Consider the following 25948-nt stretch of genomic DNA (forward strand, 5'->3'; position numbering starts at 1 on the left):
TGCTCAATGAGAGATGCAAATTTAGGAGAAAGCATCTGATTTCTTAATCCCGAACTAGTGGAATCTATTTAAAATGAGGTTAAATCTATGCAGCCACCAGAAAGGAGCAATGCCGTGGACTACGCTTATGTTCACAGGTGCTGACTTCTATTATTCCCAGTGGGTGTTCCACCCCTGCTTTGCTCTGAGACCACACCCCTACACTGTCCCTTCCCCTGACACCCCACCCTCACTTCACCTCTACCCGCCCTCACTCCACCCCCCTCCCTGAGGCTCTCCACCTGCCACTCATTGCTCTCTGCTCTCCCCTGAACATCTCCCACCAGCCACCAAACAGCTGATTGGTGACCCCGCCAAACAGCTGATCAGCAGCACTGCCAAAAAGCTGTGGCCGGTGGGTGCTCAGAACCCCTATTTTTTTTCTGTGGGTGCTAGAGCCCCGGCGCACCCATGGAGTCAGCAGCTATGCTTATGTTACATAAGAGCCTCTTGGCCTGAACAGTCACTTCCAGGGTTGTATTAAGAGCACACCTCTCATAGTGCTCTCCTCAGCCAAAATGCAGGGCTCTAGTTACAAGTTATACCTTTAGGAGTTGAGTCTGTCTAGCACCTTGCAAAATCAGGCCATTAGAGAGTGAGAATTACAGGGAAGTAATTTCCTTTTGCCTATTTGTGAAATGATCCATCAAGGACATTTAGTCTCTGTCTCCTTCAGTAAAGGAATTACTTATAAATTAATGCACACCATCGGTGATGCATTTTAGGATAGCAATTGCCTCTTCTGTGGCATGAGTCCCATTATCAGCATCACATATTGCCATCTTTTACCCTAAGATGAATTGCCACTATCAGTATAAACAATGGAGTAAAATTCATTGAGACTGATTCCTTATGCCTGGCATCAGCTAACAGGCTGTTACTATTCCTATGTGTTTCACAAATGGAGTAAAAAGCAACTAGACTGGTAGACTTTTTTAAATCTTATTACCCATTATCAAAGAGGTTGGCGTAGTTGGAGTTTAGCTATCTGCTGATTGACTTGGTTCATATAGCTATCATTTTTTTATTATCAGGTTTTTCATTTTTTTATATTACATTACATTTTCCAATAATTTAATTTCTTCAGAAAGATCATTGCTGTTGTATTGCACTGATGAACCAATTTTCCATTTCTTCCTAAATCTTTCACTTTAATCCATAGTTCTGCTTCAGTGATATGGGTGCTGAGGCGCTCAGTTAGTGTTCTTTTTCAGTTTTTTAAAAAAAAGGAGCGGAGGGAATGGAAAAGTAAATTAGTCACTACTATCCCCAAAAAAATAAAGCCACAGGTACAAGCAACTGTTAAGAAAGACTTTCTCACTCTCTCTGCTCTGATAGATCTAATCACATTCTCCTGTCCAGAATTCCAACATTGTTCATTCTCAGTAAAATCAAGAAGTGTGCATTTAATTTAGCAGGAAACTGAGACAGACATTTACATTTTTGGCTCCAGAATCTGATGTTTTAATGAGAAAAGAACTAGTGAATAGTTTTATCTTTGAGGCATGCTATGTAGGTGATAGCAGTCCAGAATCAAACTGAAAGATGTCAGAAGAAAATTGGACAATTCCGCTAAGTCTTTGAACAAAATATACAATTGCCTAATTTATATCCCATACACAGTGGAGAAAGCATTTTGCTGTCAGGCTGATTCCTTTCTTCAAAATCCAATTTTAATACTTGTCAAAGAATTTCCAGCCTCACTTAATTTGCCCTTCCACAATGGAAAGTTCCATGTTTGCCTCTTTAGGTAATTCTTGCCTTGTTTCCTGTGTAGTTGCATTAACATGCATATGGTCACCAGTCTCTTAAAAAGACACATTGCAATAACTTCCCCTCATGCTTTATGATATATCTTATGTTGTAACTGCCATGGCTGTGCACAGCAAGCCTTGTTTTAGCAACATATAAATTTCTTGCTGCAAGCACTCCATCTCCCCTGGAAATAAGGTTCATATGGTCTATGAAATTCCATTTTGAAGAATGATGGTGGTGGCTCTTAAAGGCTCAAACCAGAACCCACACTCTGTATCAGATACTCTGTGGTTGATACTGGTCTCTCTTATTCCAGTTTTTCACTGGAATAGTTGCACTGATTTAGTGAATGTACTCCTGGTGGGAGATCAGTGTCAGGCTCTTTATATACCACGGACCCAGTTTTCACATTGCCTCAGGAAACAGTAAATAGACACTTATCCCACCTCTAATTAACAATTGTATTTGGCAGTCACAAATCAATTTTTACAAGCATGGTTGAATTTAATAGTCAAATTAAAAAAAATTGGCAGAATGATGACTCATGCAGTGGAAACTGAACAGGAAATTCATATTTCCATTTTTATTGTTGACCCAGGGACTAGTGATATTTAGAAATAGTCCTGCTTAGCCATATTTTTTTAAACTGGCTTTTCATGGTGTGAGCATGTATTTATCCATAACACTGTACAGGAGGACATTGTGATACTACTAATTAACCTAGAGAATTTATACATTCCCACGTCAGCTTTAGACTACAAAATACAGGGCACCCTGCAAACCCTAGAAGAGGAATTGAAGCCATTTGGGAGAATGAGTCCTTAACATAAACTTGAAGTGCCCAGCACGGCTCTCTAATGACGCTTGCGCTATAGATCTAGCTGAGGGGATGAGCCCAGTGCTGAATTAAAAGAAATATTACAAAAGCAAAGAAAGGGCAGTTAAAGCTCAGTGAAATTTTCCTGGTTTGCAGAAGCTTGTATTACTGCAATAGAAATACAGTCAGGTGAATAGAATTCAGAAGCCAAGAGAATTTCTGCATTGCTGCATGGGAAAATTGGTTTTTCATTTTCTCTTTGGTGGCAGTTGTTCTTTGTGCCATTGTTCATATTTTTTTTCCTACTTCCTTCTTCTTTCTTCCATCAAGGGCACATTGATGCCATTCCTCAGGTCTTCCCGGAAATGAAAAGAAAAAGAGACTTAAAGTACTGAAAACTGGTTTCAGCTGGACAATACTTTTACATCTAGCAGTCTAAAGAGAGTCAGAAAACTGAGGAAGGGCTAGTAAAAGAATCATGTTACTTTATTTAGTCTTTAGTCTTTTTATTTTTTTCCTTCAAATGATGTTTGTCATTTTTTAAATATTTCTTCTTACTTTGTCCTTCCTTTTTTTGCATCCTCATTTTGGTCCTAGGAAATGTTTCCCACTCTTTCTCAGCCATTGATACCCCCAATTTCAAACATCTGAGAGGCTTTGATTAGCATTCAATATCGCAAATGTTAATCTGAGGCTTCTACAAACTAGCCAGTCCCATCCCCAGGATCATCCCTCATCCTCCCTTTTTAGCCAAGTTTAGCAAGCAGGGCAATCCTATTGCTTGCAGTTTGTTCAGAATGCACCGCTCATTTGCTCACTGGCTTGAGTAACTGTGATCATATTAAGCCTGCCCTGCATTTTTTACTATTTATGAAACAGTGGATTATTTTACATCGGCACTGCTATTTTTTAAAGCCCCTTACAATAAAGGGGCTGGCTACATTTGAAACCTCCTCACTAAGCCTCTCCAGATTAATATTTACACAGATGCACCACCTGCTTTTTGGGGATTCACCGTTCTCTCTTAGGCCAAGTGTGTGAGCTCCTATGCCCATGTGATTTCTCACTGAAGTCAATGGGACTCCCTGAGAGTCCACCCACCAAGATCACTTTACATGAGTGGGGCCTACATCCACTAGGCAGTCATGTTTTCACCGGGGAGGATCCCAGGATCATTCCCCCTCAGTTAGTTGCAGCACATGTTTAAGAGAGAGTTTTCTTTTTTCCAGAGATGCTTTTGTACAGTCACCATTGGCCACTTATTTATCCACAGTTTTCCTTTTTTCCCCTGTGTGGTCCCTTTGATTGATGTTTGTCTAACTTTAAGAGGCTACGTTATCAGTGAATTTTTCAATGTCTTCAATTGTTATACTGTGTTTACTTTATGATCAACAGCTCTAAGCACCTTAGTATGGGGCTTGGAAGGAAGAGAAGCTTTAAAAATAATTAGTGTTACCGTATATGAGTACATTTATATTCGTGATAAGACTGTTGCTCCTTCTCTCTCCTCATAACCTCCCACAGGCTGGGGAAACATAATTATTGCCACTCAGTTACAGTCACTGACCCAGTCATTCTGGGCAACAGCTTTTTCCCACCAAAGTGGTATTTTTAAGATGGGTTTTGCTGTTTGCCTTGTAATAAGCAGTGTGCAATGTGCAAGGCAAACAGACATGCAGAGGGCAAAATGGCCTTCATACTGCACTCCTTCAGCACCCACTGCTCAAAAATGCATTTGGGGGAGAAAAATTAACACTTTTCCTGCCTCTTTGGCCTATGTCACAGTTTCATTATTTCTATATTTTTATTATCTTATAATTGAGTAACAAACTTAGATAACTGTCAGTCTGACTGTGATCAGAGGTTGTTATACAGTTATCACTCTATATTAAACGGTCCAAGCAGATGGCAATGAAGTGTCTGGGATGTAGAGAGGGGAGGATTTGCTAAGATTTCTATCAAAGCAAAATTCTAGTTTGTTTGAAGAACATTATTGTAAAACATATCTTAGCATTTCTCTATTACAAAAAGCTTTTAACACAATCTAATTAGTTTTTGAGCAGGCTAATCCTGCCCTTTGACTACTGCAAGGTAGAAAATAGAAGTAGCTGATTCTGGCCTTTCTTTGCATTTCAGGAATTGTTGCAGTCCTTTTTTGTGGCGTCACACAGGCCCATTATACCTACAACAATCTGTCACCAGATTCCAAAATGAGAACTAAACAGGTAGAGTACAAAAATAACTGACTTTGTCTCTTCTGGTGCTGTAATGAATATATAGAGTTACTGCCAGCATACCTGGAAGGGTTTTCATTAATGCAAAGGAAAAGGCTTATGTCTTCATTACAGGAGAAGGATATTTGTAGAGATTTTGCCAATACTCTTGCTAGGCAAAAAAGTAATAATCTAGACTTTGAGAGACCAGAAATATAAGATATCCATCTAGAAGATGAAAGATGTAGAGCTAGTAATAATTTACAGTAGCTTCCATCTAAAACTGTTGCAAAGCGTAGTAGGAAATCCAAAAGCTCTAGTGAGTAAAGCTATAACAGTTTTACAGACGGGGTTCATGTGGATTTTTTTTTTTTTTGCAAAGGAGTTTTTGGGCCAGCCCTCAGTCTCCAGCATTGGCAGACTTCTTTCCCCTCATGAAATCTGTGGCCTAGTAAAGAACATCCCGGTGACTGCAAGGTTCCTTTTCAGTGAACAATTTGGGAGGCAAGAAAAGTCAGTTTTCTGTTTGTTTCTAGTAAAATGTTTGAGTCTTTCAATTGTATGTATTTTTGAGAACTTGGAGCTGCTTTCAGGAGTTGAGCCTTTGGGTCACGATTCACAAACACTCTGCAACACATCTGTCAAGGTTCCTCCCCCACTCTGAACGCTAGGGTACAGATGTGGGGACCTGTATGAAAACCTCCTAAGCTTATCTTTACCAGCTTAGGTCAAAAAGTTCCCCAAGGTACAAAGTATTCCACCCTTTGTCCTTGGATTGGCCGCTACCACCACCAAACAAATACTGGTTACTGGGGAAGAGCTGTTTGGAAACGTCTTTCCCCCCCAAATACTTCCCAAAACCTTGCACCCCACTTCCTAGACAAGGTTTGGTAAAAAGCCTCACCAATTTGCATAGGTGACTACAGACCCAAACCCTTGGATCTGAGAACAATGAAAAAGCGTTCCGTTTTCTTACAAGAAGACTTTTAATAGAAATAGGAGTAAATAGAAGTAAAGAAATCCCCTCTGTAAAATCAGGATAGTAGATACCTTACAGGGTAATTAGATTCAAAACATAGAGAATCCCTCTAGGCAAAAACTTAAGTTACAAAAAAGATACACAGACAGAAATAGTTATTCTATTCAGCACAATTCTTTTCTCAGCCATTTAAAAAAATCATAATCTAACACGTACCTAGCTAGATTACTTACTAAAAGTTCTAAGACTCCATTCCTGGTCTATCCCCGGCAAAGGCAGCATAAAGACAGACCCACAGACCCTTTTTTTCTCTCCCTCCTCCCAGCTTTTGAAAGTATCTTGTCTCCTCATTGGTCATTTTGGTCAGGTGCCAGCGAGGTTACCTTTAGCTTCTTAACCCTTTACAGGTGAGAGGAGTTTTCCTCTGGCCAGGAGGGATTTTAAAGGGGTTTACCCGTCCCTTTATATTTATGACAACATCAAAGAACAAATGTTAAACTGCCAAGTCCAGGACAGCTGTCACACACCTCAGTGAGGCCCAGCAAATCCCAGTACCCTTCAACCTTCTGTTCCTTCTCTCTGACAGTTTGACAGCAAGGAGCTTCCACATCTGCTAGGACTCACTTCTGTACCATTTTGTTCTGGGGAAGTGAATAGTATTTTATAATGTGGATCTTTTGTATCCATTTTTGTCCATGAAAACTTATTACATTTTTTTTAAATAAATGGCTTAGAAAGAAGCCCATTCCCCTCAAGGTACTCTTCTTGTTTGCTTGCTTGACTGCTTTTCTGGAACAGTCTCCCTCATTTCAGCTTCCAGAGAACTCGCCAGACAACTACCTCTCTTCTTTCCAATCCCTCCTCAAATCACCCTTCTCTGCAAAGCCTTTAGAAGACAACCACTGCTAGACCCCTTCACCAGCTCCAACTCATACAGACAGATCGCTGACTATTTGTGTCTGTTCTATTTTGTCTTTGAACTATTTTGTAAACTAATTGGGGCAGGTACTCTGTTTTGTTTGTAAATCAGCAAGTACATTGCCATTTGATAAGTATTAATATGAGGTGATTGTTTTTTCTTGAGCTGCATTTTAAATTGTTTGTAAGAAAGTCAGTGGCTGAAGGGAAACCTCTCAACAAGCTCCAAGAGCTGAGCCAAGTATGAGGTTAGAAGATGACCTTCATGAATGGCTACAATGATGAATGTTTTAGGGCTTGTCTTCACTGCCGCATTAGCTTGAGCTATATACACTTGAGCTAACTCCCTCTCAAGCTATCCTAGCTCGACTGAGAGCAGTCACCCTGAAAAGTAATACTCGAGCTGCACGGAGTGTTTGTATTTAGCAGCACAGCATGATTTTACAGCAGCACAGAGTAGCTGCATCTCTACCCCATGACCAGCTCAAGCATCAGCAACACTCGAGCTTTATCCCATATCCTCTCACTGACCAGTTAGCTTGAGTTTAAAGCGCCTCTTAACTCAAGCAAAAGATTTGTGTGTGAGCACAGGAGCGGGGTTAGGGGGAACACTTGAATTATACTTTGAGCTAATATTGTAGTAAAGACAAGCCCTATTTGTGGCTGAAGGCTAGATACATGAGCTGTGACTGCAAGTTGCAATGAATTATGTGACCTCAGATGGACAACTCTCAAGTGGATCAACTCAGCTCCTTCTTAACCACCTCTGAAACTGCCTATAAGTCTAATTCACATCCAACTACAAAAGGCCTTTTGAATACTTCAGTGCAGAGTGAAGTAATTGGCCCATTGGGAGTCAGGATCACTCTTCAAAATTCTGTACCTTGAAACAAATCTCTTCCATGCCAAAGACGGTGTGCTCTGTTGCATCTGCTTGTCAAAACCAAGGGGACGTATCAAAGCCTTAAGGGTGTTTCAGCTGTGGCAGCCTTGGGCCTATGCTGCCTATAGCTCTCATGTCCAAACACCCCAAATAACTGACAGCTCTAAAAATAAATCTACCAACAAACAACCCACTCTCCCGGCATCCTGCAGTACTCCTTCCCCATCTATCAGCAGTTTGGCATCAGCACTGCACAATAACAAGGTATTTCCTCCAGCTCCCAGGTCTGCTGCTGTGCTTGTTGCACTCCTGATGTGCTGGGGAGACTCTGTACCCCCAGTAGCCTTCCTAATAACTTGTCAGCTGGGAAATATCATAGAGATGCAAAAATTGGGGGCAGGAATGGGACTGGATGAGGTTCTGCTCTTCTTACTATACATAAGGCTCTGGGGAACCTAGGGCTAACCCTGCTTGATAGCTTTGATGCAGTTCTCTTCTGGCCCAAGTGTTGATTCTGAAGTTGTAGCAGGATTTGTAGCACCTATCAGGATGAAGGCAAAGCACCTAATTGCCCTGGACTCCACTTCAGATTTCTCAAGACTTCCTGCTACTCCACCTTCATGCAAATCTGTTGTCAAAAATCAAATGCTATTCAGGTCAGTGGTACTGGCATATATGATGAGACGCTTCCAGACTATTCTCCAGCAAACTGTATTAGCAGTTTTGGCAATCCCTGCACAGCTAAGTGGAGACACAGAGGCGTCTCTCAGTGTGGTGTTCTGTCAATCAGAGCTTGACTGGTTGCATTGGAAGAGTTTTCTGCATCTTTCACCTTGATGTACAAACTGTAGCTTCAGTGTCTATGCCTGTGACTTCAGTGCTAAGAGGTCTTTTTTCTTATTGGGAGAAGTTGGAGGCGTCTCCACACACTGTTTGCCTCTGGAGAGTCATTAAGAACTCTCCTCCAAAGGATCTAAGTTTTAGCTCAAATCTCTGCTTTCCATTAAAGTGTTCTAAGAATAATATGATGGATAGTGATGTGGGTTTCTGATACCACTCTATCAGCCAGGTACATGGATAGCTAAATATCCGTTTGACCACTGGAAATATGTCCACAACTTCTCTGCCCCGTTTCCCTCGGGGTGCTAGAATTCAGGCATCTGAAATGTTGACGATACGTACAACAAGTATGATCAGAGATGGGGGGAGGGGAGAATATTTTGTCCCCTTGACCCTGTTATCCTCTCCTATATTTTTTTAATTCCCTCTTCTTTTCTTGTTTCCAACAATAAAAACAAATAATTTCCTAAGTTATTTTGTGCCCTCATATTCCTGCCATCAGCACTTTGAGCAATGTCCTTGAACCTTTAATAATACTGTGGGTTGAGCTTCTTGCATTGCTCAACATCACACCCTGTTCAGATGCTACAGATCTTCTGCCTGCCACTGTGGTGTTAGAGCAGGATGGGATGTGGTCCCAATAGCATCAACAGCAATCTGATGGTGCAAGGTGCCTCTAAACAGGTTAAAATATATTATAATGGAGCCTAGTTTGCAGAGTTTTTTTCCTGCTTTCTACTTGCATCCAGTTCTCAAAATGTAAAATTTTGAGCTAGTATCTGCTGGTGTCTGGTCTCTGAAGAGTTGCCTTAAGGCTTATTCAATCATAGCATGTCACTGTAGCTAGCTTTGGATTTCTTCTACTTCAAAAGGTTTGTGCAGTGCAACCATATGGAATTTTTAATACTGTTACTCAACGTTATTGTCTGTATGTTGCATTAAGCAGTGAATCAAAATATGGATTATTGATGTTACTGTGGCTAATGCTAGCTACAACCGGTCTTCCTTACACAGCCATGGTTCCACATGATATCTCTGTTTAGGTGGGGAAAAGACTGTAATTTGTCACTTTAATAGAAGTTTGAATCACTTCACTCATGGTTTTTAATCCTGAAGTCCTTACTTAGTTTTGACACAGTCATTATTCTGGCTTAATTCTGGGGGTCTGCGGACTATGTGTAAGGGTTCCGTGAAAGATTGTTGTTGCCACAGAACAGTGGTTTTTAACCTGTGGTCTGCGGACTCCTATAGGTCTGTAGTCTAAGTCCAAGATTTCCAAAGGGGTCCACACCTCCATTTGAAAATAGTAGGGGTCCGCAAATGAAAAAAGGTTGAAAACCACTGTTCTCGATGAAGCCAAATGGAGCTTTGCCAGAATAAGGACAGAGTAAAAACTGAGAAAGGACTAAAGGATTTGGCCCAGAATTGATTACTGTGGTTTAGGGGATGAATTTTAGTTTTGTTAGCAGTTGGAGATATTTGCTGTATCCTCAACCTGTACTGTAGATGCCTATTTAGATTGAGGATATTTGCTGTGTTATCCTCAACCTATACTGTCGATGCCTATTTTTTTACAAAAAAAAAAAATTAATGGACTGTGAAGAGCCTAAAGGGATCTGAATATCTTATGCAAAATATAGACATCCCTGGGGCTTCTCATTTTCTAGTAGTGAGAATTTAGCCAACACTTGTCATTTAGAAAAAAGGAAATTATCTAGTATAATATATTCCAACATGGGCACCCCATTACCTGAAAATGTGAGGGTAGAACAATAATTAGAGAAAGGTCATTCAAATTCACAGAGGATTTCAAAATTTGGTTTCATTTAGACTTGGTGGTGGGCTGCTCTGGAGCTGCAGACCCCAAAAAGCCCTGTGATTGCCAAGGAGCTGGGTGGGTGAGCTGGCAGAAAACCAGGCAGGTTTCAGTCAGAACCCAGCCTGGTTCCATCAGAACTGAGTCAAAATCAAACAGTCTTCTCAAAAGGTTTTATTAGAATTTTTCTGTAACAATAATTATTTGAGCATTGGAGAGGATGACTGAGGATGGGTTAAGAGTGAAATATATAGGCCCCAATCTTCACTGGGATCTGTTATTCAATGGGATAAAGTGAAGACACTGAGGCCTGTGCTAGCAGATCGCAGTACAGGATTAAGGCCGTATACTGTAGTTTGGCTAAGAGATGACTAAAAAGGGTTATCGTAATTTTTTATGATTATGTGAAGAATAGAAACTTGAGTTGGCTGAAAACTTTCCATTAAAATATTTATTTTGATGGCAGTTGCTTATTGATAAAAACAGGTTTCAGGTCTTTCAATTCCAGTGAAAACAAAACAAAAAAACTTTTCATCTAAATTTTTCACAATGGGGGAAAAGACCATTTCCTGACCAGTTCTCATAGAAATGCTACAAACTGACAGGGAATTGTTCAGGGTGACACAACTTAGGTTAGGAGTCATAAGTTGAAATTCAGAAACAGGTAATTTAGTATAAATATCAAGAAAATCTTTTGGACAGTATGATGTATTAAAGTAGTCCAAAGAAAGTAATGGAAGGTTCATCCCTTAGGACAGTTTAAATCTAGAATGGACAAATTGCAGGGCAACATATTATAGGGAATATAGTGTGAGAGGAACTGGAATATCTAAGAGGTCTTTTCCATCTCCAATTTATACCATTCTATGATAAATTGTTTTTGAAAAGTTTGAGGGTATAGGCTAAACTAGTCAGAAGATAGAAGGGTTTGTTTTCCCATGGGAAAACTGACAAAAATTAAATTTGTAAGATGAAATGTGGAAGATGTAAAACAGCTGGAAAGTCCAACTCACAGAGGAAAATGGGAATATAAGCATCCAGGACTACAACTCCCATGAGGCATCATTTTGAAAATACTACTTTCTCCCTTTTTGGTGAGGGGAGGGGATGCGGCATAGGAATCCCTTGCCTTAGTGTATCATGGAAGATGTAGTCCAGCCAGAGAGAGTGGGCCATAGAGAAGAATGGAAGTTTAAGGCAACCAAGATTACAACACCCATGGTTACAATGTGGCACCATTTTGAATTGAAATGTATTGGGGGTTTTGGTATTTAAGCTAAATCAAAATGTTCTGCAGAGAACAGACACTTTAGGCAAAATAAATTATTTAGTTAAAACCCCAGTTTTCCATCAAATACTTCTGATGGAAAATTTTCGACCAGACCCCTTACCCCCCAAAAAAATTTTTCTCTCAGACTCTCATGGACAATAAACCACACAATGTTGATTGAACCCCGTCCTAACTATGCAATTTCCACTATTACATGCACAAATAATATAATGTGAATGCAATTGCACCTCACTGGACATTCAGATGCATGTTTCCCTAATATGCAGTCATGGAAATTGCATCTGTAAATCTGCCATGGAATTGCTTGAACAGATTGTGTGCACTATTGCACACATAACTTTAAAACAAAGTACACAGTGTTTAAGTTTTAATTAACTCTGAATTGGTGTGTTATATAAATTACTAACATTTAATTGAAATACATAGTTTTTGTTTGCAGTAGATCTTTTACTCCCTCCCATGTCAAAAATAAAAAATAAAATAAATTAATTAAACTAGACTACACTTACTGGGGGATCAACGAGCAGTGATCGATGCATCGGCAGTCGATTTAGCGGATCTAGTGAAGACCTGCTAAATCGACTGCAGATCGCTCTCCCATCGACTCCTGTACTCCACCTGAATGAGAAGTGCAAGGGCGTCTCCTGCCTAACGTGGACCCCCTGATAAGTAGATCTAAGTATGTTGACTTCAGCTATGTTATTCATGTAGCTGAAGTTGCATAACTGAGATCAATCTCCCCCCATAGTGTAGACCAGGCCTAAACCTTGCTCACCCCTGAACACACATACACACACACAAACTTCTTTGTTACTTTCCCCCATGTCTCTTTTGTTTTTCCTTTCCACCCTAAGCTCTTTATCCTTAGTTTCTCTTATGATGTGGTTCAAAAATTGTTTTCCAATTCCTTCAAATTCTTCTAATTTATTTTCTAATCCTAAAATTACCCTTTCATATGCAGCTGTTACTGCTGTATCTGCCCTCCCTCTCTTTTTCTCACACAGAGCCTTTCACTGCAGTGAAACCTACTAAGCAATGCACATGTATGATTAAGAGAATTCCATGATTTTAAATCATTTACTATGAAATATTATTGCTGAGTCTGGTCCTAAAAAAAAAGTCTATCTGCCCTTCTACACTCCCCCCCCCCAGTTTAAGCCAATCTTAATACTCATTACTGATCAAAACCAAGAGCTCTCTAGTTCACTTAATTCATAGAGTTATTCTTAGGCAATCTTGCTCCTTTGTTACAATATGACAGATTATTCACTATTCTTACATTTCTGATATTGGACTGTCAAGCTGCAGTACCCAGTGAAAAAGCAGTAAATTAAGGATGAAGTGGCAGCCTTAAATCTAAATTATTTCATTTTTATTGATTTTAAATCACTGTTAAAATTATGGTAGCAGATTTTTTTTAAAAAAAGTCTGCTCTCCGTTCTGGTTTGCACGATATACATTATTATTGGCTGTGAAAAGTCCCATGACTTTGCAGTAAAGTGTAGTACGCAACATAACAATGGAGGTATCTCTCACCATGATGTCATGCTGTGCTACAGACAGAACAATCATCACTTACCCTGACTAACAGGACACACAAGACAAATGGCCAGGGTAATTTTCCTCAGATATTGATACACAGGCAAAACACATCTCAGTTTCTTGGGTGAGAATTTCTCTATTAAAAGTTTGTACCTTCTAGATGTTAGTTACACTGTGTCCTTTATTCTCAGTTTCCTGCATCTACTCTCCATTCAGCTTTTATTAAAGGACCTATGTCATGTTTCAGTCATCTGTAGAAATGTGTACCAACATAGCTCTTGTCTTCAGAAACCAAGACTGTTACTTTAAATACTGTCTTAAGAAAAATAAGATCCCGAAAGTGTTGGTTAACATGGCTCAGGTTTGTTGTTTAATCCAATTATTTAAATACTCCTTTGAAAAATACATAATTTCACAATTTACTAATGGATTTGATTTATTTTTTTAATGTGAAGAATGTTTTCGGATGGGATTTTTCAGAAGTGTTCTTCACTGTCTTAACTCTGGTTGCATTGATTTCAGTGGCAAAATTACCACTGACTTCAGCAGGAGCAGAGTTAGGCCAACGCTCAGTGCTTTTGCATATCCTACCTTTAGAGCTCAGTTTCTCTATTGCACCTACAATAGCAGTGTGGGGAGAGCTGGCAGCGACCTGGTCATGGATCTCTGATTGTATTCTGCCTGGTCCTGGAGTACAGTTTCCCCCTGTACCTTTAACTTACACTGCTGGTGGAAGAGGTACTGCCAACAGATAGTCAAGCATGGTGGAACCTCACCCATACCCCAAAATTCTGTTGTCATGTGAACTAGATTCTGCTCTTCGCTTGTGGTTGTTTTCTTTCATTTTTTGGGTCTGTAGCTAAGCATGATGATGTTAAGCAGGGAGGAGATGAGTCAGACTGTTGTGCTGAAAATGGTTTGAAGAGAGAGCAACAGATCACCTCAGGAGGGGGATACATGGGAAGGAAATGACTTGGATTAACATTTATGTTCTCAAAGGAACCCAGGCCAGCTCAGTTTCTTAGTGGGTTGGCATTGGCAGTCAGCTGATGTCATTTTCTATCTAACAGCCCTATATACTCCAGCTGTTAGCTGTCCCCCTATACTTCACAGAAAAGAGATTGTAGGCCAGGAGCTCATGCAATGCACATCTACAGAGTAGAGGACAAAGAAGCAGAGAATTTTGCTTTCTGACAGAATCAGGCACCATCAAGGACTAAGTGTTGGTAAGGAACCCTAAAATACATCTGCAACAGGGGAGAAGGTGTAAGGAAGTTACTGAAAAGGACAGAGAAGAAAACATAATTCAGTTTATAGGCCTGTATTCATTCCATTACTCTAATCTTTGTTTCTGCAGTCAGTTATGAAATAGTTAGATGTAGCAAGATTGTAAAGAGAGCCCTCTGAAGCTAGGTGTAATCACCTTGCTCAAATGCATTACTAGTTAAACAGTTAACCATATATTTACACTGAACCTGCTAGCAAACCCCATTGGGAATGCCTACCACTTAGACAAAATCTTTTGTCCTGAATGTTAAACTACTGTATGTAAAAGATGTCATGTAAGCTCTGAAGCCGCACTTCATCTCTGAGATCTTACAGAAGCTAGACTTCAGAGTAAAGATAAAGAGCCGATCGCTGCAAAGACCCATGTGTGTAAATAACTTTATTCAGGTGAGTACTCTAAATGTGGTCAATGGGATTGCTTATATGAGTGAAGTGACGCTACAGGTTCATGCCAAAGGGAACCCACATGCCCATGGATCAAGAAAATGATTTTAATCTATGATCTGTAGACATGATTCTGTCTTGAGAATTTCAAATGTGCCATTGTCTTAACAAAGAGATAACCAGAGTATGGTGAATTTTTAAGCAAGATACCCTTAACTCATGTGCAATATAGCTCCAAATTGTAAAGATTTTAAGTTAAGTGAGAATCAGACTCAAGCCAGATAGTTTCTGTGTCATTGGTTTAGATTGCGGATGGTGCTGAGTTTCCTCCCTCCTTCCACAGTGACAGTTTGGTATGAAATATGTGACTCAGGATGCTTATAATCAGATTTATTTTAATTTAAAAAAATTCATTAAAATTCATTTAAAGATATAAAGCACCATGGGAAACTTACATATTTTTGTCTGCAAAAAAATGCTATCCAAACCACTATAATCCCTTGATGGATTTGAGACACGCAGCAAAATAGCATCAGTATGGCCCTCAGGCTTCACAGTGTTCCATCTAGAATTACATATTTGCTTTTGGAGCAAATCTAAGTTTAGCAGCAGCTTATCATTTAACAAGTGAAGTACGGTGCCAGTCATGTCCAGAGATACTGCAAGGAAAATTTGGTGAATCCAAAATATGGTTATAGAATAGTATCAGAAACTAACGTAAAGAAGACCATGCAATATCTTGGCAGAAATTTTTAAAAGCCCAATTTATGCCTAGGGGAGCCAGAAGCATGTTTAGCTCATTGTACTCTCACTGCAGCACTCTAATACCATGCTCCATCATTCCACTAAATTTTTCCTGTGTCTCAAGTTTTGATGAAGATTTCTCAGCGGGTCTTTACATTACAAAGAAGGATAAAACATTTTCTGTGTCTACTGGTCAAGGCTGTTTTCAACCCAAATTCTGGAGCAAAAATAAAATCAGAGGATTAACTGGAGCAGACCAAAAATTATGGGGTTCCCAAGCTAACATGTGAAATGAAAATGTGGTGGGTAAGAAAATGTTTGCTAACCTCTCTCTCTGCAGTAAATGTAATTACAAATGCATGTAACAAAGCAAACGTCCCAAATTTGTCAACACAGGATCATTGTGGAGAGGTATTTCCAGTAGGGATAAGGAGGTTTTAGTACCGTTATACAAGGCACTGATGAGACCTCACCTGGAATACTGTGTGCAGTTCTGGTCTCCCTTGTTTAAGAAGGATGAATTCAGGTACAGAGAAGGGCTACTAGGATGATCTGAGGAATGGAAAACTTGTCTTATGAAAGGAGACTCAAGGAGCTTGGCTTGTTTAGCCTAACTAAAAGAAGGTTGAGGGGAGATATGATTGCTCTCTATAAATATATCAGAGAGATAAATACTGGAGAGGGAAAGGAATTATTTAAGCTCAGTACCAATGTGGACACAAGAACAAATGGATATAAACTGGCCATCGGGAAGTTTAGACTAGAAATTAGATGAAGGTTTCTAACCATCAGAGGAGTGAAGTTTTGGCATAGCCTTTCAAGGGAAGCAGTGGGGGCAAAAGATATATCTGGCTTTAAGATTAAACTCGATAAGTTTATGGAGGAGATGGTATGATGGGATAACATGGTTTTGGTAATTAAATATTCATGGTAAATAGGTCCAATGGCCTGTGATGGGATATTAGTTGTGGTGGGATCCGAGTTACCCAGGAAAGAATTTTCTGTAGTATCTGGCTGATGAATCTTACCCATATGCTCAGGGTTTAGCTGATTGCCATATTTGGGGTAGGGAAGGAATTTTCCTCCAGGGCATATTGGAAGAGGCCCTGGAGGTTTTTCTCCTTCCTCTGTAGCATGGGGCACGGGTCACTTGCTGGAGGATTCTCTGCTCCTTGAAGTCTTTAAACTACGATTTGTGGACTTCAATAGCACAGATATAGGTGTGAGGTTTTTTGCAGGAGTGGGTGGGTGAGATTCTCTGGCCTGCGTTGTGCAGGATGTCAGACTAGATGATCATAATGGTCCCTTCTGACCTAAATATCTATGAATCTATGAATTGCCCACATTGTGGGGCATATGAAGTTGCACCAGCCCAGGGAGATACTCATGAAGGGTTTGGTTACAACAGAACAATGTAACTCTCAGATGCACAAAGGGAGGGAGCCTGATGCTCCTGCACAGAGCAGTTGAGTTTTATAGAGAGAGAATGTGGCCCTCGCTCCACCTCATTTAGGGTGTCTAACACCCATGCAGCACCAGGCGACAACAGCCCCTGTACACAGGAGAGTGCAGGAGCTGCAATTGTGACTGGCCTCTGTGCAAAGATCTTAAGAACAGGGGAAGAAATGTTCCTTGTATCCCCAGCCTTGGCCCTCTACATTTGTGTAAGGGCCTGGTACAATCTTGCATGGCATTTTTAGGATGGTAGGCAGGCAAAGAATTTAGTGCTAGGCCCAGTGTCTGTACTGTGATGTGAAGATGTAAAGCACTGTATTCTTATTCAGAATAATACATTTCTGGACAATGTTTGCTGCCTTCTGTTGCACTACTGGATATTTTGGATCATTTACAGATAATTAGTTTACACTTCCACACAGAGTGACCACACAGATGCCAGGATTTATTGGTACACATAGTTCAGCTGTCTCTTGGCTTTCAACAAAATAGAGAGTCTAGTTAAGCTCAAGGAAGCTCTCCTTACAAGGAATGTGCTCTCTTGATTAGTAAGGCAGCATTCCACACAAAGCAAAAGGACCACACATGATCCTTGGAAATGACCAGTCTAACTGGCATCTGTTGTTGTGACTTGTCCCAGGAAGTTTTCCCAGGAGAGAGTGAAGTCTTAGGTATTACAAGATCTAAGAAGTTTCAGTAGAAATAATTGAACAGATTGTCAGGGAAGGCTTAAATAAATCAATTTTGTCTTCAAAACAAGAATATGACACGTAGCAGGTTCTGGCTAGCCTCTGTGAGAGTATGGGGCAGGAGGAGCATACCCTCCCAGCACAAGAGCCAGCCATACTCTCAGTTTCTGCACCATATTGTGTATGATGGGGTTTTTGCTCCTGTCTCTGAAATACCTGGTATTGGCTATTGCTAGAGACAGGACAGTGAGGTAGAAGAAGTGCTGTCTGATCCAGTGCAGCAATTCTTCTGTCCTAAATGCATGTTAGAAATTATTGATAAGTACTCAGCATGACCCACTGCATAAATATGGTAAAACAGAAAGCAGTGTCCATAGGGCTGGCTACAGCATCCATTTCTCAACTATTATTAAAGGGGCTGTGTTGGTGAAGAACTTTCTATTGCTTCCTTCCACATACAGATTCAGCAAGAAGTCAGCTCCAGTAGACATTGGTCATACCTGGCTAAAGATTTGTTTTTCTATGACAAAAGGAGGGGCAGCAGCCAGGCCCCTTGACCTAGCCCATGAGCAAGATTGAGAGCAGCAAAGGCTGGAGTATAAGAGGGACTCAGGGAGTTCCCACGTGAGAGACTAGAGGTCAGGAAGGACAGTGTGCACACTTTAAAAATAAATAAGACTAGAAGTCAGTGAAGGGCTGAGGAAGAAGCCACTTTTGACAACAGAGATGGACGTATGATGGGATAACATGATTTTGGTAATTAATTGATCTTTAAATATTCATGGTAAATAGGCCTAATGGCCTGTGATGGGATGTTAGATGGGGTTGGATCTGAGTTACCCAGGAAAGAATTTTCTGTAGTATCTGGCTGGTGAATCTTGCCCATATGCTCAGGGTTTAGCTGATCGCCATATTTGGGGTCGGGAAGGAATTTTCCTCCAGGGCAGATTGGAAGAGGCCCTGGAGGTTTTTCGCCTTCCTCTGTAGCATGGGGCACGGGTCACTTGCTGGAGGATTCTCTTCTCCTTGAAGTCTTTAAACCACAATTTGAGGACTTCAATAGCTCAGACATAGGTGAGGTTTTTCGCAGGAGTGGGTGGGTGAGATTCTCTGGCCTGCGTTGTGCAGGAGGTCAGACTAGACGATCATAATGGTCCCTTCTGACCTTAGTATCTATGAATCTATATAAGTATCTTTGCAAGGGTTTCTGCAAATGGAACTATGTGCAGTTTTGCTCTTGCTTTAGCCCTCTTTGCTCAAGGTAAACAGGACTTGTGCACACTTTAAAAATAAATAAGTTGTATTAGGAGATAAATACTCTGAATCTGTGACACCAACTTCTCTCCCACAGGAAACTGACCCACTGCAAAGCCCTCAAACCTGCTACACTCAACAAAGGCACAGCAACTGTGTGACCGGGTAGTTTCCCAGCAGTCCAGCAAGCGCTAAGGGAGGAAGGGAACACCCACCCACTATCCCCTTTGGAATTCCAGTCTAGATTCAGGCCCTGAAATTGAGCCAGCAGTCTGGGTTTGCTCCCCAAACTCTCCAGCTCTCACCTACTGAGACTACTACCTGCCCCCTGATAAAACAGCTCAATGGCTCTTTTTCTCTCTGGGACTGAAGAAGAATAAAATCTTTAAACAGGTACAAATAAGCCCAGTCTCAAAACAAAATGGGCCCACACTGAAGTTATTAACTGATTTTTAAAGATATTTTGGTGCCTAAAGGTGCAGCTAGATGCCTACTGGGATTTTCAAAAGCACCTAGGCACCTATCTCATATTGAAATGAATGGGAGTTGTGCCTACTGGGATTTTCAAAAGTGCCTCTGTGCCTATCTCTTCATTTCAATATGAAGTAGGCACCTAGGTGCTTTTGAAAATACCAGTAGGAGCCTATCTGCATCTGTAGGCACCTACAGATCTTAAAAATCTGGCCCTTTGCCCCTGGAGAGAAGCAGTTCTCCAGTCCCAACACCTTCCCGTTGGGCTGTACTTTCTCTTATAGGCTCAGCTTACTTCATGGGAAGGTAATGAGCTCCAGCTGTTTTATTGGCCTACTGGTTAACATTCGCATCCCTGTACCAGAAATCTAGCTTGGAGATGAAGGACTTTTTAACCCAATCTCTATCCTACACCTCTTGGGAGCCTGTCATAGCATGACTGGTACCTTTAAGGAGAGATGGTGGCCAGCCACACCTGTAAGTTAATAATTAACTAACTGCTTCCAGGCTAAGGGGGCAAGACTAAAGAGGGTCAGGTGATAGCTTAATGGACAGTGGGCCTTATAAAAGGGCTGAGTGAGATTCACAGTTTTTTGGAACCGTGGGAATCAGGTGGATTCCAGTGGAAGGACTTGATGAAGGGAGTGTAGGAGGACAGGTACTCTAGGAGAAGTAGCCTGGGAGATGAGTGCTCAAGTCCAAACATAGGAAGTAGGGGGTACATCTACATAGCCTGTGGCAGTGGGCCTCCTGGCCTGGTCAACAGACTTGGGCTCGTGATAATGCTCTAAAAATAGCTACATAGACATTGCTTTGAAGTTGTGGTTTAGGCTAGAGGTCTGGCTTGTTTCCTAGTGAGGCTTTTTTCCACCAGCTGGGTAGCCATATACAAAGGTAACTGAGAAATGAGCTGGAAATGGGGCCCAAAAGGTGGAATGAAGAGAAGCGCCTGAAGGGCAGAAGAATCTTTGTTTGTCTGGGACCTTTTAGTTTGGACTCTTGCTACCCCAGAAGAGTCTACATCTGTTTGTGACTTGGCTGGAGGACTAACCCATAGGTCCTGCACCGTCTGATGTGTGGAGACTGGAAGAGACCCACCTCAAGGAGGTAAACTGAGGTAGGGAGTGCCAGCAACACTATACTTGGCCAGCAGGGGAATGCTATGGGGCAGCCATAACTGAGCCAGAAGGGTAGAGTACTTCTTCACAAACAGACTGTCATCATTTCTTCAACTGATGATTTGTCACAGGAATAGTATTTGTAATAACTATTTTCCTTAAAAATGGATTGAAATTAAGAAAATGAAAAACACTCAGGTTTTCTCCAGTTAATCTGTGTGTTTAACAGGAAAATCAGAAAATTGGAAATGTGACAAAATTCATTGTCTGACCAGATGTACCATAAAAATCTTAAACCTCTGCAGAATAGTATATTGCAATAAAGAAAACTAAAGCTGCTCAGTGTGTAGGTTTAACCAGGAGAATCATAACACCAAAAACTTCTATTTATTTAATTTTTGTACCAAGTCCTTCAATCTGAATTTCCCAGAAAAATCATTCATTATCTGACTGAGATTCCTGTTTATTTAGCCAGACTGAAAAATTGTTAATTTGTATTTTTAAAAAATTAAGAGCTTCAAAATTCTGCTGCAGATATGCCAAATATCTGTCTCCCAGTTTTGAGCTATGTGCTGCAAGACAGATGCTAAACAGCCAAGAAGCATTAATAAAGATAAATTGATATCAACAGGTATTCTGGTCATAGCATCCCACTAATTAGCTACATGAAAAAGAGTATTTTATTTTAGCACCACAGGTGGGGATACAGAATAGTAAGAAAACATTGTCTGAGTACAGCATTGCTTTTTGCATTGGAAATACAGTTCTCCTCTATTAGCAATAATAAAAATATTGAATGTCCCCTTACAGAAATCTATTCTGTTTCTACAGAGTGCACTTTAATCTGTTCTTTTCCTAAACCGCACCTGAGCTGTTTTAGTGATCGTGCATAGACCTAGTCTGACCTGAATCATTCCCATCAAGCCTGTCGCCTGCTTTCATCAATGCTTCTGAGGGATTGATCGTGCTAGTATCTCCTTTTTTGTTGTGAATCATAACATTTTATAATGTAGTATTTGGCACTACAAAAATTGGGTTTTAGGTCTCCGCTTAAAAGAAAGCGGATCTTGTTTTGCTCAGCACAGGAATCGGAAAGTTCATACGTTCAAAAGCTATTCTTACCATGAATAAATTCGCATTTGCTTCTAGCGTTCTCCATCTTGCTGAAAAGTACCAATTTTTGATGCTGGCAATATGAGGGATCATAATGTCATATGCAAACCAGTTTCCAAACTGCTTTATTAAAGGTTTGATGATTTATTTAAATGTTAAGCATTTTCTTTAAATATTAAGAAAACTTTTTGGATTGTTAAGATGATGGTTTACACTTTAGAGAAGGGTTGCAGATGCCAGCCATTGGCAAAAACATACCAATTGGAATGAAAAGCCATATGCCTAATTCTTGCTGGCATACAGAAACAGGCATAAAGAGATTCCAAATGGCATAATATATGCTATGAAAACTCTATTAATATACAAACTAGCCTCAAAATGGCTCCCTCCAATGATCTAGTGCTCTGTCAGGGGACTGCATGGAGACCATTGCTGGTCAGAGAACGGGTTCAGTGGCAGAGCATGCCATTTTACCCCATGCCATACCTCTTAATGTACCTCCCTGGCTTTTGTCACTAAGGGCCTGCAGTGACAGTGGCCAGAAAGGTCAGCCTGTGAGTGGCTAGCATACAACCATGCTCCCGGTTTTCAGGTGTGTGTTTATGCACAATGCCAGCATTGCTCCTTAATTCTGTAAAAAGTGAGAATTGCTTCTCTGTATGTGCGCTGAACAAACTCAGTGCCATTTCCCTTCCTCATTATCACTGCCTCCACTGAGGATCGGGGTGACAACATGAGGGAAAGCAAAAGAAAACAATGTCTGTTGCGCATGGTAATGAACCAGACACACAAAAAAGCACAATCCCTGAGCAGCAAAAAAAATCAGTTTAATCTAATCTGGGTCCACACATTATTATGCACTAATCATAGTCCTATGCTTTTTACATGGTGCCATTACAGGGCAGAGATAAGGCTGTTTTGGTGCCTTACCTCTGCATTTCTGTACTTTGACAATAGTCCTGGTCCTCTTCTGCTCAGATGTGTGGTGAGGATTACAGGTGTTTCAAGTCCCTCCTATAGTGGGGGCAGTGGTAGAGAACCCCAGCCCACTCAGTCCACCACGCTGAGACCCAGGGCCCTAGGAGGGCAACAAAGGTGTCCTCCCTAGGTCACTTCCTCCCACTGCTTTCCTCTCTCAGCTTTCAGTCCCAAATAAGGTGAAAATATAACCAAACCATCAGCTCCACCAGGCTCAGTCCTCCTGCAGCTTCTGCAGCATCCTTGTCAGGAGCCTTTGGGGTAGGTCTGTCCTTCTGAGCTGGGTTGCTCCCTTTTCAACCTATTCTCCAGCTGGTGCATGCTCTGCAGAGCTGGAGGGGCAGGACTACGTGGGCCCAGTACTGTCCTTTAACCCCTTCTGATTCAGGGTGGGGTTTGTATGCTCCATCACAGTAGGATTTCTTTTAAGATTAACCTTAACTCTGAATTTCCTGGGTCTGTAATGCTTGTTTGGGGGGGTAATTACAGCTCCCCTATATCCTTTTTACCATTAAATTGATATTTATACAAACTTAACTCCAGTTTAACATAGTTCTAATCAGGAAATTTAGAACGAAGGTAAGAAAATGATTTTATTTTAAATATGATACTTAGCAGTGTCCCTTTAATCATCAGATAGAGAAATTAAAGTCAAAGCCCAGTGAAGTGAATGGAAATACTCCCCTTGATTCTAATGAGATTCAGATCATACCCTAACTGGGCACATTACAAATAAACTGGTACAATTAAAAAAACAAAATAACACGATGCTTCGTTAAGGTTTAATTAAGTTCTACATTTACCTGTTTTCCACTTGATGCTTTGTTTGAAACACTGTCATCTTTTCATTACTGTGGTGTGTGACTTCAGCAGATGGATTATCAGTGAATGATCTGGTAACTGAATTAATCTCCAGAATTACAGTATCTATTTTGTCTCACGATATATGGTATGGTATTTTGTTTCACCAGAATGCAAGAAGGTTATTAAGTAAACCTTGTTTTAATTATGAGCATATGATTAATAGGGTCCTTTGTCATAGCTCTGCTTCTCCTAAAACTTTCAGGATTATGTCTCAGTTTGTTCGTAATTGCTCCTACTGTGGGCAGCATTGTGTTATGTGTAATAGCTTAGATGGACTTTTCTTGAATTATAAGAGGGATTTGAATTGTATTTTGTTTGTAAAGGATTTTCAAGTTTTTTCTCGCAAATATGCATGTAGCTCACAGAAAACCAGTCTCAGCTTGCTTTTGAGGGCTCTGCTCCCTCTGCAAATTGGAATTCTTTTCCATTAGACCTGAGAATATTGGCATAGCATGATCCTTAAACTATTTTCAGAATTTTAGGATTTTTAAGTTTATGCAACTACTATATATAAAGGTCAAGTTTTGCAAATGATCATTTGCCTGATTTCAAGAGCCAGATGCTAAGACTCCAGAAATTGCTGATCTCTAGCAGCATCAGCTGGGTAAAAATGAGTATCCAAAAATAAGGCAAATACATTTACAACCTAAAGCTTTAGGCATCTTCCTGCGCATCCATCCCAACACTGGTGTCGTACCATGGTTTCTTATATCATTTCTGGACATTCTGCCCTCAGAAGAGTTGGAGGGATATATAAGAATGATAAGGCAGAAATACTGAACAGCTGACTGTAGCTAGTTCATCTCTAGTGATCTCTTCTATGGAATTCAGTATGGGTTAATAAGACCATAAAAACTTTGGCTGACATTTTCAAAAACAAGTGTCTAAAGTCAGGTTCCTGAAACCATACTTAGGCCTCCAATAAGTGGTTTGATTTTCAAAAGCTGAGTACCCTGTGGCTCCAATTGATTTGGAGTAGGTAAATCTGGATTTAGGAACCTAAATTTGGGAATCTGGGATTTGGGGTTTTTTTTTTAAACTTTAGTCAGGGTGAGCCTGACACAGTGAGGTTCTGAGCACTTTCAATTTCCCCTGAAATTAAAGGGAATTGAGAGCCTTTGGCAACTTGCAAACAGACATTTACCACCTCCCTGAGGTCTGACCTTGCCATTTCACAAAAGATATAAAAGCACATTGGCATAGCTATTTATGCCTCTTCTTCCAAAGCCACTTCTTTTCACGAGAGCCCAGACAATATCTTCTGCCATCCCAGAGATTATCTCTGCTCCAGAGTAGCTTCCATAGTGGAAGCAGCAAAATACAACAGGAGAGATGATTCTTTGACAGTTCTCACTGCACTGAAATCAGGAAGTACTAGGATTCTTTAGGTTTCAGAGTAACAGCCGTGTTAGTCTGTGTTCGCAAAAAGAAAAGGAGTACTTGTGGCACCTTAGAGACTAACCAATTTATTTGAGCATGAGCTTTCGTGAGCTACAGCTCACTTCATCGGATGCATACTGTGGAAACTGCAGCAGACATTATATACACAGAGACCATGAAACAATACCTCCTCCCACCCCACTCTCCTGCTGGTAATAGCTTATCTAAAGTGATCACTCTCCTTACAATGTGTGTGATAATCAAGTTGGGCCATTTCCAGCACAAATCCAAGTTTTCTCACCCTCCGCCCCCTCCCCCCCCCACACACAAACTCACTCTCCTGCTGGTGATAGCCCATCCAAAGTGACCACTCTCTTTACAATGTGTATGATAATCAAAGTGTGGTCACTTTGGATGAACTATTACCAGCAGGAGAGTGAGTTTGTGTGTGTGGTTTTTGGGGGGGAAAAAATGGGGGGGTGAGAACCTGGATTTGTGCTGGAAATGGCCCACCTTGATTATCATGCAATTAAACATCATCTAGGAATTTATTTATATAGAACATGCACAATATGTTGGATCCTGCAGTAAAGGGGACTGAAATCTTATCATGGCATAAGGGCAACAAATAATTTTTTGCAGTCCTGCTTCCTGTCAGAAAGTATGTCATTCATTTTAAAAGGAGACATAGCATGAGCTTCCTAAGATTTTTTTATTTCCCTGATAAGCTCAGGGCCCTTGTGTTGGATGCCAGCTCCTAATATTTCAAAGACTGTCTAAATGAATATCTTTCAAACACCCAAAACTTGGCAAGGAATGAAAAATTGTTTTTGAACTTGCTTCAAGAATTAATATTAGAGAATAGAGGTTTTTTCCTCTCAGCAAATTGAAGTTGAATAAATTGTATTCTGTCTCCTTAGAAATGGAATTGATCGCTGGAGGTTAGTACTAGGATGGCAAGTCACAGGAAAACTTTGTGCGGGGGTGAAGAGAGATGAGATTGATTCGTTGTTTTGCTTTTAAAACATCAGACACAATCTGTTCCTCTAATACTAACATAAATGCAAAAGTACAAAAGGTAAATATATTAGTTCATTGTGACTTTAAGGACAATTGGA

The 25948-nt window shown here is 40.5% G+C and overlaps 1 protein-coding gene across 1 annotated transcript in view; it reads left to right on the plus strand.

Annotated features, from left to right (window-relative positions):
* Positions 1-25948, plus strand: part of SLC9A9 (solute carrier family 9 member A9) — a 321809-nt gene that overhangs the window by 143688 nt on the left and 152173 nt on the right. The window contains exon 9 of the mRNA XM_084638813.1: positions 4748-4836. Coding sequence (XP_084494939.1) covers positions 4748-4836 — 89 coding nt within the window. The remainder of the gene's footprint in view (positions 1-4747; positions 4837-25948) is intronic.

The sequence above is a fragment of the Lepidochelys olivacea genome, assembly GCF_965140295.1.
Source record: "Lepidochelys olivacea isolate rLepOli2 genome assembly, chromosome: 9".
NCBI lineage: Eukaryota > Metazoa > Chordata > Testudines > Cheloniidae > Lepidochelys > Lepidochelys olivacea.